This window comes from Hyaena hyaena, unplaced genomic scaffold (genome assembly GCF_003009895.1).
Source record: "Hyaena hyaena isolate Hyena2069 unplaced genomic scaffold, ASM300989v1 scaffold_124, whole genome shotgun sequence".
NCBI lineage: Eukaryota > Metazoa > Chordata > Mammalia > Carnivora > Hyaenidae > Hyaena > Hyaena hyaena.
The window spans coordinates 60,513-80,444 of NW_024080755.1; the positions used below are offsets into that span (position 1 = coordinate 60,513).

Here is a 19,932-nt window from a genome sequence, read left to right on the forward strand (position 1 = left end):
AAGATCAGACATAGTGGTAGAGCCAAGACAAAATGCACACACATCTTGACGAGATGAAAGCTACATATTAGGCTCTGTGTGTTCTAGCAACAACTCGGGAAAAACTGGTCCTACAATTCATGATATATCAAAAATTAAAAACATACCGCATAAGAAAATCTACCATAGGGAGAATAAGATGTCTATACTCTACTGTAGTCCCTGGAACCATGGAATAGTTTACCTGACATGGTGCAAGGGCCTATGGTAATAGTCTTAGATGCTGAGGTAAGCAGATTGTCCTGGATCATACAGGTGGGCTCAGTGTAATCATCAGATCTTTAAAAGTAGAAGAGGAAGGCAGATGACGAGGGCAGATACCATGTGCAAAAGACTAGGCCAGCTTTTGCTGATATTGAAGATGATGCAGGGGCCAAGAGCCAAGGAATGCATGTGGGAAAAAGTCAAGGAAACGGATTCACCCCTAGAGCCTCCAAAAGGAACTCAGTCCCGAGGGCCCTTTGATTTCAGCCCAGTGAGACCCGTGTAGGGCTTCTGATGTCTGGAAATGTAAGAGAATAAATCTGTGTTAAAGCCATCATGTTGGTGGTAATCTGCCACAACAGCAACAGAAAACTAAGCGCTATGAAACGTCAGTGCACAGTAGAGATTTTGAATACAGACTTTGAAAATGGACCAGGATTCCATTTCAATTCAACCACTTACAAAACATGGTGTTTGAAGTGAGTAACTTAACTTCTCTGAAGCTTCATTTACTCCAGTTAAATGACAGTAGACCTTTCAAGGTGCTACAGAGGGTGTGTATGCTGGGCCCTAGCACCTGTGTATGACCCACAGATTCCTAGAGGAGAATAGGATTCGTCTGTGCTGTGTTTTCTGTTCTGCTCTGGACCAGCCCAAGTGGTCACACTGATCTTGAGACCTCTATGAAGCCCTAGGGCAGAGACAGCCACGCTGATGTTTTTCTTATAATTCATCTGCTAATAACTTGCCGTATGAAATGCTTTGTCCTGAGGTCAAGTCCACCGGTTCAAGGTCTATATACTTGATACACTCATGATTAACATCAGGCTTATTCCTACCATTAAGACCAAAGAGTGACGTCTCCTATGAGTCCTCCACATCTTCTAGCAGAGAAATGTGTTTTATAGGCCAATGGAGTCACACTCACAGAAGCAGGTCAGAGCATTTCTACAGGTCACTACATGTGGTCCCCATATGTGACCCTCTACTGAGCTGGCTAGCATCAGGCCTGTATAAATTTAAGGAGGTGCTGTCTGTACCCTCAGAAAGAAATGTTGCATGGTGATGTTTATAGCCAGAGAAACTGAACTCTAATTACTTTAGAGAAACACAGGTAAATTCTAGAAATTATCCCCAATGCTGCCTGGCCTTCTTCAGTCAAACCTTGCCTCTTTGGGGGTTCCCAGAAGATGAAAAATTGAAATTACACAGGCTCTCTTGACTTTAATAATTTGCAAAATTCCTCCCCTTGCCCTTCCCCCCAAAGGACAAGCACTAAATACCTCTGTGGTACCTGAGCCCCAAGCACCAAGCTCAGCTCAGCAAAATGTTAATTTACCTTCCACACATTAAAGGAGCTTAGCTTCTGCCTGCCAGGGAAGGGGGTGGGGAACGAAGGTAAATGGATGTCTGAATGGCTAACAGCCTACACTTGCACAAACAGACTTTAAGCAGAAACATATGAAAATAAGATTCCCTATTAATCTTTAATAGGGTTGCAGACTTCCTAAGGAAAATTATGTTCAATAGTAAATATACACTAGGTCGTTTTTCTTCCAGGCAAGTTGTTTTAAGGTCAACAGAGACTTTGAGCTCAGCAAACAACTAGTCCCTAATATCTTCCTTCTTGGATGGGGCAATGCTCAGGAGACAGGGAATTGCGGTGTTATGCATCAAAAGAATAAATCACTTATTCCTTTGCCATCAGATGTTAATTCTCCCTTTTCCAGAAAATCTAAAACTCTCTTTAGTAATCCATTCTCACATTGCACATCCTCTGGTCAACAGCCACCCTACCCCCACAGTCCCAGCTCCATTTTCCCTAAAGCTCTCAGCTGAATTTAAAACATTTCTCCTTTTATTCTTTAGGGCCAAGGAGCTGCTTTCCATGGTCCACGTAAATTGTTTTCTAGTAAACTGTCCCCTCAACCACTCTATCCAACCAGGTGACCTTAGGGCTTCTTGTGACCCACTCACAGTGCTTTATAGGGGAGTTGCTTCCTAGCTCTGCCCCACTGGCTCTGAGCCCCAAGGAGGGCAACCACTTTGGCCTTCCTGCCCACATGTTCTCTCCTACATTTCCTATTTTATGTCTTCACCTTGTTCATAGTCCTGCCTCCACCATAACAAAATGGGCACCCAGGAATGGCTTGATGTCTGGCATCAAGTAAATGTTTGCTAAGTATTTTCTGAATGAGTGAGCAAATGAATGAATGAGTGAATGAATGAATCAATGAATGAATCCAAGTGCCACACACTGTGGCTCCAATCACCTACATATCGATCTTCATCACGGACGTCTTGGTGTTCAGCACAGAGGAGGAGAGGAAAAAACAGCAGCCCGTGTCTAACTGCCCCAGACATGGTACTAACAACCGCATATACTTAGACACAGTCACTGTTGTAATGCTTCCAAGGCCTGCATCATTTAACACACAACAGCCTGACCACCAAGGGCTAGTCTTATTTTACAGTGGAGGACACTGGGATCCAGAAAGGTCAGCAACCAGCTAAAGTCATGGAGCTTGTAAGAGTTAGAGCCAGATTTTGAAAAGAAAACCACAGATTCTTAAGCTCCTACTAACCCCCCACAACGCTGATAGAGGAACGAATATTCAACTTTTAAACTTTTGTTCTTGGACTTTTGCCGCCATTTTGATGTGAATTGTGTGCTTGAGCAGCCCAAATCTGATTTAAGTGGATATAAGTGTTATTTACTAGGTCCAATAAAGTGTAATGACAGAATTAGTGGGCATTCTTTTTGTTTAACAGTGCTTGCAGTTTAAAAACATAAAAAAATAATATCTGTTGTTACTGTTCAGCAGGGCTAAATGCAATCCCACGCCACAGCTCTGTGGTGAAATCCCTCACTGAACGACTTCCCTCACTGAGCACCATCCTCCGCGGGCTGTGTATATAGTCACCCCAGAAGGTGCCGCTGAAATCAGAAAATGAGGGGTACAAAAAGTGGGGCACTCCAGGCCCACAGGGAGAAGTCAGCAACTCCCCCTGCCAGCCTTTTCCTGACCTGGTAGAACATTCCTGAGGCTGGAGACAGAAGGCATCTGGCAGGAGCTGGCCTTCCTGGGACCATCTCCTTGGGTGCCTCCCCTGGAAGAGCACCATGTGTGTGGAGGCTTCCCAGAGCTTGTGGGTACGGGGCATAGTGGGAAAGGACAGGAGCCCTGACGTCAGACCATGGGTTCAAATCTCCACTGCCCCTGCTGCCAAGTTTCATCTCTGCATCTCCCCACTCCATAAAAGGCGGAGACACTAACAGTGCCTCCACAGGGCTGCAGAAGGATTAAGGCCTGGAACCCACTGCTTGGCACAGAAAAGGGCTAATGAATGTTACTGTTACGACTGTCAGGGTGCATTCAATGTTGACTCTTTCTCTCCAACCACAGGTCTAGGAGCAGGTAATGGGGCAGGTGTCTCTCCTCCTTCGCATGAAAGGGCAAGGTCAGAGAATCAAGTAGATGATCAGGACTCTCAGCGAGCGAGGGCCACACTCTGCATGCAAAGGACTTGGGCTGGGTTCTGAAGCCACCTGAGGCCATCACGCCCACCTCATGTGGCCAAGGAACACTTAGCCTAGCTCCCTCAATAGGGCACTCTCCCAGAATCCTGTGGATAGGCAATATTTGGTGGCACTTCTTGTACACCCAGAAAACACCCCTCCTGTCTTCTCTGAGCCTGGGGATGCTGGGGCCTAGGGTGCCCCACGCCTGAGGCCTTCTGGGTGGACTCCTGAGGGTGCATCAGCATCCAGTTCCCAGTAGCAAAGATGCTCCTCGTCAACTGTATTATCCAGCCCCAAGCACAGACTGGCACAGGGCTTCACCAAGGCACCCACCTTCCTGTGACCACTACACACCTTCAGCGCAAGACACTGTGTGTGAGGTGGCGGCCATGGTGAGAGACAGAGAAAGGGCTCCTTCGGGATATGGCATCTGCCTCCGACCACCTGCCCCCATCACTCTCTCCCTCTTAGGATCGGCAGTTTGCACCGTACAGGCCAAGCTTCAAGGACACCGTGGCCCATGCTTAAATCTGAAGCACGTGTGTGTGCTTGAGTAACCTGCACTACAACCCCATCCCAGGCACTGAAAACCACAGATACTTCCACTAGGAAAATGTGACAAGAGCAAAGCAAAGCAGGGTGTGTTAGTGTTCTTCATTTGAATAGTTCAGGTCAAAGATTGCTCCAAAGGTCATTTTGGAAGGAGGATTCCTTTTCAAGCAACTGCCTTGAAACCCTCTGTTTTACTTTGCACTTGCAGGCATAACTCTGTCAAATGAATTCCAACCGCAGGCCAAGCTCAGCCTATGAACAAGGAGCCATCTACATCCTCTGTGCAAGGAAGGTGGCTCTCCACTTGTAGAATGGCAGCTCAGGCAGTGACTTACTAGATACATGGTGGCCATTTCTCAGCGTCCTTTGTTTCTGAGGACCTGTTACTCAGGTGGGTATCAGAGCCTTTCACAGTGGATCCCCACAAGCTTCCAATTAGAGCCTGACATTAGTGCAGCACAGAAACTTTGAAGTGTTGTCTTCGCCCTGCCACTACCACCATGGGGCTGACAGCCCACACCCCAGCCACAAGGTGCTGTCTTCGCCTCTGGACCCTCGTCAGTGCCCCACAAGTCTTATCTGGCTGCCTGGCTCCTTCTCACTCCCAGCTGTGTAGATGCCTTTAAGAGCAGGGTAAGGCACATCAGCCAATGTCGCTTGGTCCACATTCTCATGGCTCTCCAAGTGTGGACTCTGGCAGCATCTTTGGGAATGTTCTAGAAGTGCAAAATATCGGGGCGCCAGGGTGGCTCAGTCGGTTAGGCGTCTGACTTCGGCTCAGGTCACGATCTCACGGTTCGTGGGTCTGAGCCCCGTGTCAGGCTCTGTGCTGACAGCTAGCTCAGAGCCTGGAGCCTGCTTCAGATTCTGTGACTCCACTTCTCTCTGACTCTCCCCTTCTCATGCTCTCTCTCTCTCAAAAATAAATAAAAATTAAAAAAAAAAAAAAGAAGTGCAAAATATCAAGCCCCACCTCAGACTTCATGAATCAGAAGCTGATCCCAAAGCAGGCTCATGTTGGAGGGCCACTGCTACAAAACGGGGGTACCTGCTACAGAGCAGGGTTACCTGGGAGAAGTTCCCGAGTCCAGCCCTCCTCCCTCTCCTGGGCAGGGTCACTCTGCTCTGATGGCTCACTTGCTTCTGACCCTCTGGGTCCCTCAAAGCACCTGGCATTCCAGTCCTGCTGAGCCAGTGAATGAACCAACCAGGCAGTACGCAAAACAAAAAGCATACTTTTCCAAGCCATATACCTTATTTTTAGCTAAAACTGTTTTAACTTGGATTTTTGAACCTGGAACGTGGAAGAGGTATTTCCCATTTGCTTTTGTCTATTTTCAGAGAAAGGTTTTCTAGCAGGGCAGCGTCAAGGTCCTTTGCGGGAATGAGTATTCTTGGAGAGAGGGCATTACCTCTCCCCAGACCTCTATCCTAAGAAGTTCAAAGCTGTCAGATGGAGCCAGTTAATTCTCCAGGAGGAATTTCAACTCCTGAGTGCTCACAAAAAAAAAAAGAAAAAACAAAAACAAAAACAAAAACTACCTCAAACTTCCAGGTTCCTGACATTTGCAACTCTAAGAGTTATCCCTGGCCCAAAGTCATTATAATCCATTAGCGCTCACCATCACACACGATCCTGAGATGGCTCACATCACTGCGTACCACCCCATCCAGCATTCCCAGGAGCAGAGGTTTGCCTACAACATGAGCTATTACCTAGGAGAAAAGTACCAGTGAGTCTTTCTGGACACAGACGGATTTTGCACAGAGTTCTGCCCGCCTGAGCCGGACGTGACGCTGAATTCCTTGGGCATGTTAGAACGGAGAAGGAAGGGCTGTTTGTGAAGATGCTGCCCGTCAGAAGGGCATCTCTCTCAGAGCAAGAAACCAAGCTGGGCCAGGGGCACCAGCCTGCCACACGGCCCCAGGGCGACGGCTGACCGGAAGCTCTCAGCATTCTGCAGGGCTCAGTACCATTCCACCTGCGAGGGCTCGGGCTCCGGGCTCCCACTCAGCCCAGCCTCACCATGCTGGCGTGCTGGAGGCAAACGGGCTGGGCACAGGCAGTCACACACACCCAGGGTGTCTTAGTTCAAGGGTGTGGCAGGAATGTTTGCTCGCGTGTGTGCACACACACACACACACCTAGCCCAAGATTATTCTGGTCCTTCTGTGTGCCAGCTGTGGATATGAGGTCCAGCGACCCTGGCAATCTCAGAGAGCCTTTTAGAGCCCGTGAGGCCAAAGCCACTTTCCTGCCCATACTAAGTTCGTACTTCTCTCTCTCTCTCCCATGTTTTTCTAGAAGCCCCATGATGCAGGACATTGCAACAGACTGAAAACCTGGGCAGATAGAAGATGTAAGGCTCCAGGTGTCCAGTGGCCTGACGCCTGACTGTAAAAGTGTAAAACAGGGGCCTCCTTCTCCCTAAATTGTTTTGGTTTGGAAATACAGTGATTTTTTTAATAAAAATCTGTTCTGTTATTTATGGTCACAGGTAATAGGGCTTCTTGGTGTTATTTTGTTTTCTTCGTGTCATTTTTAAATGACGTAATACATAGGTAAACCCTCCTTCACCTTTGATTCTCAATATAGTGTCAATAGAGTTTATCTCACACATACAAAACCTCTTGGGATTCTCAGTCATTTGAAGAGTGCAAAGGAGTCCTGAAACCAAAAAGTTTGAAAACCACTTTTAAAAATGTTTTTTTTTTTTTTGAAGTTAGATTATCTTTATTAGTAGATGACACAATCTTAAACATAGAAAATCTTAAAGAATAACAGCAACAGAAAATGATCAAAACCAGTAAATGAGTTCAGTGTAGTTACAGGATATAAGATTTAAAAATGTTTTAATGTTTATTCATTTTTGAGAGAGAGAGAGAGAGAGAGATCAAGTTGGGGAGGGTCAGAGAGAGGGAGACACAGAATGTGAGGCAGGCTCCAGGCTCTGAGCTGTCAGCACAGAGCCCGACGCAGAGCCCGGATTCATGAACCGTGAGATCATGACCTGAGTCGAAGGCAGATGCTTAACTGCCTGAGCCACCCAGGTGCCCCAGGAAAACCACGGTTTTAACAAGAAGTAAAAAACGTTTGGTGACGGGCACTTAAGCCCTCTCCCGACAAGACCCAAAGATCTCTTCTTTAAAATTTTTGTTTTAAGTGGACTAAATCATGAAAACAGGGTCACCTTGGGCATCCAACTCGGCACTCGCTGAGCGTCTTCGGAAAATTACATGAGCGGTTTGTAAGGGGCGCACCCGTTACAGCAGCAGCAGGCGGCCCCTTGCGGGCTTTTGTTCCAGGGACCCCACTGCGCCACCTCCTCATCTGTGAAAGGGGGCAGGGGACGGCAACAGCCCCACTTCGGGGGTGGCAAAGTGCTCGGCACAGTGCCTGGCACACGGCAAATGCCACACAAACGCTGCCCTCCTCGTCATCACCTTCATCACCGCCATCCACACGTTCCTGTCATCCTGTCCCCGGCTCTGCAGATTCCGGGCTCCCGAGCAATGAGCCACTCTGCCCCCGGTTGTGGCTCGCTTCCTAATGGGCCGACAGGATGATTCACAGCCCAGACCCACCCCAAGGACAGGAGGGATCGGTCTCAGTGGCACTGAGTCAGTCACCGCCCTTTCCTGGATCGCTCACATCACTGACTCAGACGCAAGCACCTCTAAGAACCCTTTATTCACAGTGACTCGGGGTCACTGATGCAGCACGTGCCCCTGGAGGCTGCCAGGGGGCCCCCCACTGCCTATTCAATTTCAACAATAGTGAATCTAGCACTTGAGGCCCAACAGCCTGGTGGCCACCTCCGTCTGTGTCTTACTGTATATCTTTGTATGTCAATAATTGTTTGTCTATTCCGGACGGGAATGTTCTTGGGATGACACATGCTCCAAACACCTCTGGACTTCGTCTACCCCCGCCTCTGCCCCCCGCTTTCCCTAACGGCGCAACTCTGCAGAGACGGTGATGTGGAAAGCCTGGCGGTACCGCCTCTCATCAGGGCCTTGGCATTTCCACATGTTGCTGAATGCCGTGGGTGCATAAAAGTGCAAAGCAGTAAGAATCCACCCCCTTCCAGCCACCAGTCCAGTCCTACTTTAAAGGTCTCTGCATGCTATTGGGGGGAAGGGAATGTTATATTTGAGATTTCAGCTTTTTTTGGTCCTCTACGATAATAATTTATGGAAAGAGCGAGGGACATCCTTATTGAGTGTTTGCTGTGTTGGGGGGCAGACCCCTTGCTGATGCATTTACACAGACCTCAGTTCGTCCTGACAGCTGCCCTGTGAAGAAGGAATCATCACCTTCATTTACAGATGGGAGACAGGCCTCCAGATGCCCATGACCTGGACCCGGCAGAACCAGGATGCCCACCCAGGTCCACCCCACTCAAAACAACACTGACGACCACCGGGAAAGGGGAGAAAAAAAAAAGTCGCAACTCCAGCCTGGTGTGGAACTTCTCACAGTGACGGTTCTTTTCAATCCTTGTTTTTCTTGGATGCAAAATTTTCTGCATAATTAATTGCTTTTGGAAATTACAGAGCGATTTCCCATTCACTGAGTTGGAAATACCCCCTAGAAATGTGAATGCCAATGACTGTGGGATACCTAACTTGGGGTAATGCCTGAATGGGGCTCTGGGGTCTCCTGGGCAGAGCGGGACTCCAAGCTTGGCTATGAGGCCCAGGCACTAATCATACACAATAGCCACCCCGCAAATGAGGGGGCAGATTTCCTCACACAAAAATGAGACTGCTGTGGGTCATGTGATATGGGTACTTTTGTCAAATGCAAACTGTGCATGACTAACAGAAACCTTGTCTCCTGTGGAGGGCCCAGACAGAGAGGTAACAGCCTCAGCTTCTGGGGCCAGCGTGCTTGTTAGCACGGGATGCCCTTGGATCCCAAAAGTTATTGGTCTGGACGAGAGGGCAGACCTCCCAAGAATACTGAGGTCTCTCAATCCCATTCTTTGCTCAGTGGATAAAACTGTTTGCAAAAAAGAGCTGTATGAAATGGAAGTAACCCTTTTCTTTGGAATTAAAAAAAAAAAAGATTGTAAAATCTGTGTGGTTGGCTTTAGGTGGGCTTGAGGAGAAAGCAAGTTTACTTGCCTGTGAACTTCATGGGTCTTAGTATGTGAAATGGCTGCCGGGCAGAGCAAGAGGGTCCCCTCTGAAGAGGAACAAACCACACCAAGCAGCAGACGGGATCAACTGGGGTTTCTCTCAGCTACTGACAGTCTTAGACAAGGTGGGCTGACATATAGGGCCCTCCCACCCATTGCCACTTCGCCACTTCCGGGAAGGACTTCATGTCTCTCATCCACAACAGTTTTTACCAGCGCTGCGGTCACACCGCTCTTCACAAGATGGAGGTTTTCCTCTGATTAATGACATGGCCACAGGGCAGGGAGAAGGGAGGAAGGCAAACACCTGGGTGACCCCAACCCGATAACATAACCATGGATTATTTAGAACTCGTTGTCACTCCATGACAGCAAAGAATTCATCTCCCGTGGGGTAAACAGCCAGGTCCCTGATTTCTGCTGCCTTGGGGTAAGGTGAAGGTTGAGGACTCTGAACTTCCATGACAGTTTGGCAGGGACTTATGGAGTCTGACCAAGTTGAGCAGGAGCTCCTGGGTGACAGGCACATGACTTACACATCTAGAACCCTTGAGGCCAAACAGACTATGCTCAATAAATGTGCCCTGAGTGAATGATTGAGTTAATAATAATAATAATAATACCAAAAAAAAAAAAAAACCAGAATAAACCCGTGTGATGCAAGAGGATTTTTTCCTATTTGTAGAAACAACTCTTGTAATCAGTAAGCTGTCACAGAGAAAGCACTCTGTAATAAGCAATGAGTGCTCAAAAGGAAATTAGATAAAGTAAGAGCTTAATGAGCATGTATTACCTGAGTAGATTTTTTTTAAATGATGCTGGGAGGTTCTGATGGACATTATGTCCTAACTGTCTGCTAAAACTGTCTTTAAAATTGGTGCTGTCTTAGTTACTGAGCCATAAAGAGTGTCTAGATTCAGAGGCTGGCCGGAATTATCATTCTGCTTGTCTGGAACTAAAGGCAGTAAGGCTGAACAGTGTGAGCACATTGTATTCTTGTCATGAAAGACAATCATTTGGGAAAAAAAAATGACAGAAACCAGGTTTTAGAGTTAGCAAGACCTGGTTGAGCCTCACCTCCTCCACACGGGAGCTGGCGATCCCTGGGCTCATTGCTCCATGGGGTGTCCCCTTGCAAGGCAGCTGGGCTGCGTAGACACACTTGTGCAGCATTCCCAGTGCTGCTCATCATCAAAGCATGGTGAATGGGTTGTTGTTTCCATCTCACACCTTCGTCACACCCGCAGGCCTGGGCCTCTGTCCCATTACTGCCATGCTTCTCTCTCCCAGGCTTGCACATTCCTCCAGCCCAGCTCAGATGGCAGCTCCTCTAGGAAGCTGTACTGACCCAGCACTAGGGGTGAGCTGTTCTCATTTCTGTTCTTCCATAGCACTTTGGATCTTCCTGGCCACAGACTACCACACCAGGCTTTATGACTGGTTGCAGTAGGGAAGTGTCTGTCTGCCTTTGACTATGAGATGAGAGGACATATGCATGGAGTCGCGGGTGGCAGCACTCACCGAGAAACAGGACAGGAGGAAAAAGCAAGACGACAGAGCAGCGAGGTGATGGTGTGGTACCAGCGACACTGTGCCCTCCATTCTGGCTACGTTCAATTACCCTGCCTTCCCAGTCCTATGAGTTATTACAATCCCCCTCTTCTGCCCTAGCAGCTTAAGTTAGGTTTCTCTCATGGACCAAAAGAGTCATGAAGTCACACCCTCCAAATGCAGCGTGGCCCAAACCATTCAGGGTCCTCTTCCCCTACCTCTAACCCAAGAGACAAGTCCATCCCTTTTTCTTCTGGTTCCCATCTTGGCCACTAACCCTGTCATCTGCCTGGCCACCGGGTTGCAGAGACCCACAGTAGCCTCTGTCTATGCCAGGCACTCAGCAAATCCTCAAGTCCTCCCTTCCGTGGTGCCTCCAGCTTCCCAATTATCATCCTGTTCTCCGGGTCACCTCTCCTCCAGCACACCACAAGAATCTCCCACCTGCCTCCTGGACTCTTTCCAAGTTGATTCTCCTCCACACTACCACCCGGAAGCCTTCTGAGGCCCGTTGCCCAGGTCTCTCTCCCTTCAAAAAGCATTGATTGATCAAATCAATACTTCAACATGGCATCAGACCTTCCCAACCCCTTGCCTTTATATCAATCACACTGATTCTCTTCTCTCCAGGAGAGTCTCCAGGCCCGTACCTCCCACCGCCCCAATTGTATCCTCCCCAAACCCAGCACCTTCCTGCTGCTTGACTCTACCTGCTTCTCCCCCACGATGCCCTTGGCTTCTGAGGTCTTCTGCGATGACACCCAGTCCCCCCAAAAAACAGGCGGCTCTCTTCTTGGGCTTCCTGAGCAGACTCCATTCCAACCCTCTTCTATCCACTTTCATACTCAAAGATGGTAAAAGATGGTTCTGATGCCAAGACTTCATCTGTCCACGTGTATCCAATAACTGACAGAATGTGCAAGTATAAAGAAAGGAGTCTGTGATTCTTTCTGTCTGGGGGCCAAGAATGGCCACAGTGGCTCTATAGAGTGAGGACATGGGCAGGTGAAGGAAGGGGCGAAGGAAGTGAAGCAGGGACCCCGAGCTTTGGGCAGGCGCAGGGAAGGGGCTGGCAGGAGACAGAGAGAATGGGGTGTAAATCTCTACAGGACTTTTTTTAGCCACAGGCTCCAGCAGTGGCAGACAAATGGCTCCACACCGGCCTCTGCCAAAAGAGAGATAAGGAAAGAGATACGAGGTGACAAGATAGAGCACGTTGTAACAGGCTCCTGCCTGATTCACAGCTCAGGTTGTCCCTGTGAGCCTGGATGACGGTGAGGACCGGACAAGGCTTAGCTGGTGCTGAATGGCCACGGGGTTCCTCAGTGCGCAGGCTGGGGGCAGGGGCCTGGAAGACCCAAGAGGAAGCTGGGACCAAAGAACCTGGAAGCAGATTTTGGAGGGCATCCCTGCTCTTCTCAGGATCCCGATGGATCTGCTGCTTGCACACAGGAGATCCCCCTCAAGGGTCCGGGGGGCTCCCAGCACACAGGCTGGGTGGCAGGCCGCACGTGCAGGTGGGGCACAGTAAAAACCTAGCCGTTCGGCACTCCGAATGTGTTGCTAAAGACACCCATGTAATCATTTGAAATAAAAACTGCTCAAATGAACTGGAAAATGTTTTACTTGTATTTTCTCATATTCCCGAACCTTTCTTTGCATGGTTCAAAAGTTTGCATTGTCTAATTGCTGATTTCCATTTGTGAATGAATCAGCGTAAAATAAAATTAAGTACCAAATTAATCTAACCGTCTAGTTTTAGGCATTAATTATCCTTTGAGCCATTTTCTCCTGCGCTTGCTGCATGTCAAGACAAGCCCAGATACAGTAATATAGAATCCAGTTTTCAGGAATGCAGCTGAAGCAGGGGAGGATGGCCTTGATTTCTGAGACCCACCAGGTCCAGTGCAAAGGAGAGCTGATTCCAGGCACATGAAACACTCCTCACCTTTTAAAGGTGCACTAACACTGTCAGACCAAGTAAGTTACTGGAGCAGAAATCTGCCGCACGGTTTTGTGATGTGTTTTCCAGTTGTCCAGTTAATAGATTAACAACAACACATTTCCTCTAAGTATAACATAATCAGCCCCAGGGTGAAACAGTGGTGTTGGCTAGGGCAGTATTTTGAAAATCGCATATGCTGTTCTTCTGAAACTGTAGCAGAGAGACCTTCCTGATTCTGCTAAAAACAAACAAAACAAAAACCAGGTCTCCAGGACACAATTATGGAATCCTCAGTCCCTGGGGAAGGGTAAAACCATACACCTGGTGACTTGATCAAAGCCACTGCTTCTGGAAACTAAGGGGACAGAACCAGGGTACCAGGGGGGTGAACATATCTCCTGCAGGGCCCCAAGAAAGCCTTGGGATCAGAAGGAACCGAGTGTCCCTGACACCCTCTCTTTTGAGTTCCAACACTATCAGAATCTTTCTGGAAGGAATGAGATATCCTTGACCAGCCACTATTTCACCTTAAAGAGAAGGAATTCCACAATGCGTGACAACACAGATAAACCTGGAGGAATTTATATGCTAAGCGACAGAAGCCAGTCACAGAAGGACAAATACTGCATGATATCACTTATACGAGGTATCTAAAATCATCAAACTCATGGAAGCAAAGAATAGACTTACAGTTGCTGAGAGATGGGGGAGGGGAAGCAGGGTGCTGCTAATCAGTATGTATAAATTTCAGTTGTACAGGATGAATGGGTTTTAAGATCCGCTATACCACACTGTGCCTACAGACAACAGTACTGGATCGTGCAGCCAAAGGTCTGTTCAGAGGGTAGATGTCATGACAAGTGTTCTTACCACAATATAATTTTCTAAAGGAAAGAAAGAAGGAAGGAAGGGACGGAGGGAGGGAGGGAGGAAGGGAGGAAGCAAAGAAGGGAGGGAGGAAGAAAGGAATGCAACATCCACTTTGGAATGTACTTCCAGTAAAGGGAAAGTCTCAGATGCAATGTGTTTAAGTCCATGGGCTGGCTCTGGCTGGAACCTCTTAGCTCCCCACCCCCCTCCCCAGGGCAAAATGCCATGCTTTGGGAAACAGTGGTTAAATACTGAGTATAAACAAAGTTACTCTGGTGCCCCAGAATGCAGCATCCTTTACTGCTTGTGCAAAATGGCCCAAGAAGGGCACAGCCACCAAACCACCCAGCCTCCTCCAGGTTGTTCTCAACAGCGATACCATGAGGCAGCACCTAAAGCCACAGGCAGGTGAGCTGGTCAGTAGCCTTAAGCTCCCTCTTTTCCTGACTTCAGAAGCAGAAAGGGTTTTGGAGTAGAACTCTGTCATTCTTAGATGACAACAGAAGGGAGCATACTCCAGAGGAAGATGCTAGACCTCTTGGTAATAAAGTGGAGCTGAGGTGTCTTTGGTAATAAAGTGGAGCTGAGGTGTCTTTATTGATTAGAAACATACAGGACGTATGAACATGTTTGAGCACTCTGAGCCAGTGCTTGATCGCTGAATTTATTTTGGATTATCAGAGTTTGGGGGAAAGGAGGTAAGGCGGAGGTTTAAATTATGCATCTATAACAACTTGCAACAGGAATAAAGGAATATACCTCCTTTATGGCCAAACCCAGCTCTGACATCCTTCCAGGCACTAAGGAAAGGAATCAGAGGGTCAACTGGCAAGGGAGACAATGTGTTTCAGGGAAAGGAGAGTCTTTTAACTTTCATCACACCCTCCTCGTAATGCCTCTGCGTTTGCTTTTCTGTAGGCAAGCTTGGAGGCCCCAACCACCCCAAGAGGAAAGGAACCAGTCAGCTTCTCTAAAAGGGAAAGGAAAAAAGAAAAAGTCAAAAGGGAAGGCTCAAGTTGCATCTCATCTGTTTGAAGGCACAGGGCAGGAGAGAGACAGGCTTTGCGCAGAGGCACCCCTGGACCCTGGCGGAAGGAGCCGGTGCGCCGCGAGTTGGAAACTATTAAGCGCAGGTGAGTTTTAATGATCTGGAGCAGCTCTGATAGCTGCTGATACAGAGATGGAAGTGGAACATTTGAAAGTGTGAGCTTTCAAAGAAAACTGTTTTTAGGAAGCAATTTCTCCTCTCGCTGTCCCTTTCCTTCGGGAGTACTTCAACGAGGCCTTAAGTCATCCTATCCGAGGGGCCTCCCTCCCTGAGTGGGGAAGGGTCAGGGTACCTGTAACGTGAAACCCTGCAGAAGCCCCAGCTCCAGTGAGTGCCAACTGCTCTCGTGGGCAGTAGTAACTACAAGGGCCTCATCGGGCAGTAGTAACTACAAGGAGAGACTGAATAAAAGACATAAATTAAAGAGAAGATTAATAAAATCTGATGAAAGAAAGACAGCCTTTCTTTCTACGCAGCAGCTTAAATTACATTGACCACATCTGACAGGGAGGAGGTAATCATCAGTAATAAGTCGAGGTTCTGGAAAGAAGTTACGGGCTAAATTACAGCGATGGGTACCCCCGGGGAAGTTGCTGATTCACCTTCCCAGGGAAGACTCAAGACCGGCATAAAACCCATCAGTTCCCACTGAGACAAATTTCACTTGGTAGGGCCCCTGGGTCATCCAGGATCTGGAATTCCAAACAGCCTTCTGGTTATTCACGCCTCCACCCCACTGCACAGCAGCCGCGGTCAGTGCACCCCTACCTTGGGGTGACCAGGCACCATCAGTTATGAGGCAGGAATGTCCCTACTGCTTCCGCAATACGTTTCTGCCCCTTTCAGCTGAGGCCACCCTCTGCTACTGAGGCTGTCCCAACACACAAAGAATTCCTGGAACTTTCCTAGCAGATCAGTCTAATCCCCCTGTTATCTGCACATTCCTTTAGCCATCTCCCCCAGGACACCCCAACTTCCCAAACTTCCAGCTATTTCTCACTACAGCTCAGCAGAAAAGCAATCTGACTTGGCTAATTTACAGCAACTCTCCAAGGATTCCCTGTGTTGAGGATACCAGGCCCGGCAGTGCGGATGAACTGCTCAGAATGGGTCTCAGCCTGTGCAGGAGAGGTCACCGGCCTCCGCGGAGCTTGCAAGACAAACCTCACGAGGAGACGAGGGCGGTCTCCATCCATACCACCTCCCCCACTTCCGGCCACTGCTCGGTGGTCTCTCCCACAGCTCTGTTCCCTCCCCATGCAGCTTCCTGTCTTGAGGCCGCCTGGCTTGGACCCATTAGCAAACAGCGTAACATCTACCGTAGAGGCAGTGGGGAGCTGTATCTGGGTGGCTTTAAGCCACGTCCTGCTTCTAGAAGAAGGATCTCTTCTGTTGGAGGACAAAAGGGGGCACAGGAACTTGAGTTTCAGATCCAGGAGTCTTCACAGGAGGGCAGTTCAGAATCTCCGCTCCTGGGGCTCCTGGGTGGCTCAGTGGGTTAAGCATCCGACTCTTGGTTTCATCTCAGGTCAAGATCTCATGGTTTGTGGGTTCGAGGCCCACATCGTACTCCATGCTGACCATGCCTGCTTGGAATTCTCTTTCTCTCTCTCTCAAAATAAATAAATAAACTTAAAAAAAAAAAAAAGAATCTCTGCTCCCTCCCATCCTGCTCCTACAGCTCCTTCCCTGCACCTTGCTCCTCAGCCACATTCATCTCCAGCAGAGAGGTCTTCTCCCCGCTGGCTGCCTGGCTTTCCCAGGTTATGGCTGGTCAGAGGTTCTGCCTCTTCCTTCTAGCAAGCTGCCCCTGCTTCTAGCTTGTAGCTAAGAAAATCTCAGTGGAACCGAGGCCTCGAAGTGAGAGAGTCCTTGAAGAAGGTACATTGCAGGCAATCATCCACATCATTCCTCATACAGCAAGTCACCTGCTTCCAGAAGCAACAACAACACAAAGTGTAAGGACATTACTTCCGGAAAAACTTTCAGCATGAGAGGGTGCCGTAGGGAGTGAGGATTTTTAATTTCCTTTGGTCACCATTGGAACTAGTTTAAGGGGAGAATGGGCTGCTATTCTATCAGAGTAAAACACACAGACCAGAAACTCAGCTCGCCAGTCTCTTCAAAATATGACATCCCCCCTCCCTGCTCTCTGCTCTTTAGAAATGGGAGCCTAAAAGAAAACAAGCACACAGTCACGCTCTCATCTGCTTATCCGCCTGTGAACACTTACTGAGTGCATAGGATTTTGTCAGACCTGGTGTTTGGAGGCTCCTGGCTCTACCCTGGGGATAAAGTGCAGGTGGTGTCAAAATGATGCCCCAACTGAACCCACATCCGGGGATCCAGCCTGCATGTCTGAATGTAGCACTATCATCGCCTCAGGGTGCAAAAACTCAGGTCTCTGCTTATCAAAATCTACTTGCTTCCATCAGCAGCTGAATTCAACCCTGTTCTAGAAGGACACACATCAAATTGTTGACAGTGACAGCTGGGGGCAAGTGGGAGCAGAGCGAAGGGGGAAGCTACCTAATTCTTTATTCCTTTTTTTTTTTTTTAACACAGAGAATGTGTTCACAGATTCTTTCGAACATTACAATAAATTAATGATGTGGCCTAAAAGGAAAATGAAGGTACTGTTTTCAACCACAGCGCAGGGCTTAGCAGAGGGTTCTGATGGGGACTGAGATCCAGAAGTATGGCTGAGCAGGGGGGTGCCAACTTTTCTTAGCCACAGGGGTGACTGAATGGCCCAGAACAGACCCAGGCATTCTAGAAGTTGTCTTCAGGGCTGGACACGGCTCAGTCTCTCTCACTGGTCTCCCTCAGATTTCAGGCCTTGACTGTCAAGAGCCCCCATATCTGCAGCCCACCCTGCCCTGACCAAACTAATCCCTGGAGATGCTTGGAAGCAGCTCAGAGCCTCCTGAGCGGACACAAACCATTCAAGCTCGCCTGGCCTCAGGTGACCCTCTGTGGATACTAAGCACCTCTCAGAGCTTTCCCCAGGTTCAAGAGGGGAGCCTTCCTCAGCACAAGAGCCTGATCAGCTTCTGGAAAACCCTGTCAATGCAGAGGTCAGGTCCTGGCCAGCCTGGCCCACCGCCTGCCCTCCCCTGAGCCTGACCCACCCCACCTCCTGTTTCTGAGACTCAGAAAACACTGAAGCCGCTGCAAAGGTCTTCCTTGCCAGGCCATCCATCATCCAGCTGCCGGGCCGCTTACCTGCAGATGTAATTGGTCTTGCACGAGTCCTGCAAAGTCAGGCAGTTGGGTTTCTCCCTCTCCTCGTAGGAGCACACGGGCACGATGGTCTGCCGCCTCCGCTCGGTGCACGCGATGTCCCGGCAGGAACAGAAGAGCATCCCGTAGCTGTGCTTGGCAGGCACCTTGTCAAAGAACTGCCGCAGGGCCTTGTGACACTTGCGCCGGTTGCAGACCTCGTTGGACATGCTGGTGGTGCAGGGGGTGATGTACGCCGACCTGTACTTCTTACAGGTGTCGTCGAGGTTACAGGCCTTGGCAGCGTCCAGGCAGTTGTTCCCTTTGGGCACGTGCTCCACTACAAAGGAGAGAAAGGCAGGCATGATCACAGTGCCGGGAGATCCTATCTTCACCGAGATCCGGCCGTTTCCCCAGCGAGGCTGGGAGCTCCGATCAACTCTGCGTTTTGAAGCTAATAGGAAACGAGTTCACAGCGACAAGAAAATAGAAGGCGTGCAAAGGCTGGGAACCCAAGGCAGCCCACAAGTCCCTAACGCTCCCTTAGATGCATAATTAGGCGGTACCGAGCAAGGCCAAAGGAGGGAAAGTTGCTCAGGCACCTGCCTGACTACCTATAAACAAGACAACAGGAGAATAAGTTTCCAGCTCCTGGTTGGTAAACTTAAATTAGGAGAAAAGAAAAAAAAGCAACAAATTATATACTTGTTCATTATACAGTATATAAAATGATATGCTGAATGTAAGTATAATTGCCATGCAATCCTCCAGGAATATAATTATGTAATAAATGCATATAGTACATGCTAATTACTATATGATTACAGAGTAATTACATGGTTATTTGAGCCCAGAAGACAAAATATTATGCCAGCTCTCTAAACAGGAAGAAGCGGCTACGACGAGGCTGTATTTAAGTTCTAGCTCATAGGCCATTGGAAGAAAACCAGAATAAATTACATGAAAATCTGCAAACCTCAATTACCACTTAACTTGCTACACACAAAATGTGGGATCTATGAGTATTGAGGCTGCAGATTAGAAAAACTCAGCTAGTATTCCAGATAGAATTTCAATGGGTTTACAAGCCATAGGCTTTAGGAATCTCACAAAACCTATGTTGCCTTCTGACCAAACCCTTTCTGCTCATGCTCAGAGAAAACAGCGCTGTCCACTGCCAAGCTGCCCACCGTGCGGCCCGGAGAGGGAGAGCGTAGGGGCGGCCAGGCCCACCGCAGTAGCCAGGTGGTCTCGCAGGGTCAGGCTCAATGGACAAAGTTAATAGATGAGTAGACGAAGGAAATGAAGCTTGACACCATGATATGGGTATTTCCACAGGGAGGGGAAGTGATGGAAAAACCTTCCAGAGTGAGGTTATAAGGTGGTCCACGGAAAATTGATCACTAGGTACAGCGCTGACCCTCTGGAGGCAGCAAGGAGGCAGCAGACAACACCACTCACCTGTGGGAGTCGTGCCCCACCCCCCCCCACCTCCAGTAAGTTCCTGCTCAGGCCTCACTCAACCCTTGCTTGGGTTCCCCATTTCATTCTTGTTGTGCCCCAGCTGATGGGAGCCATGAATGCATTTGGGAAATGACAAGAGGTTAGGGGACTGGCAAGAGAGGAGAAAGGGTCCATTGGGTTGGGTGGGTCTGAAAGACAGGGCGGTGCATTTAGTACACATCCAAAAGGCACGTGGAATATCATTCAACCTTAAACAAAGAAGGGAATCCTGCCTTAGGTGGCAACGGGCATGAGCCCTGAAGACATTATGCTAAGTGAAATAAGCCAGTCACAGGACAACTACTGCAGGATTCCACTTACACGTTCAAGG

At 48.7% G+C, this 19,932-nt stretch overlaps 1 protein-coding gene across 2 annotated transcripts in view; it reads right to left on the reverse strand.

The window, feature by feature from the left end:
• GFRA1 (GDNF family receptor alpha 1) overlaps positions 1 to 19,932 on the reverse strand; it is a 211,948-nt gene that overhangs the window by 45,220 nt on the left and 146,796 nt on the right. For both annotated transcript variants that reach the window (XM_039237360.1, XM_039237361.1), the window contains one exon: positions 18,102 to 18,438. In XM_039237360.1, the coding sequence (XP_039093291.1) occupies positions 18,102 to 18,438 (337 nt within the window). The remainder of the gene's footprint in view (positions 1 to 18,101; positions 18,439 to 19,932) is intronic.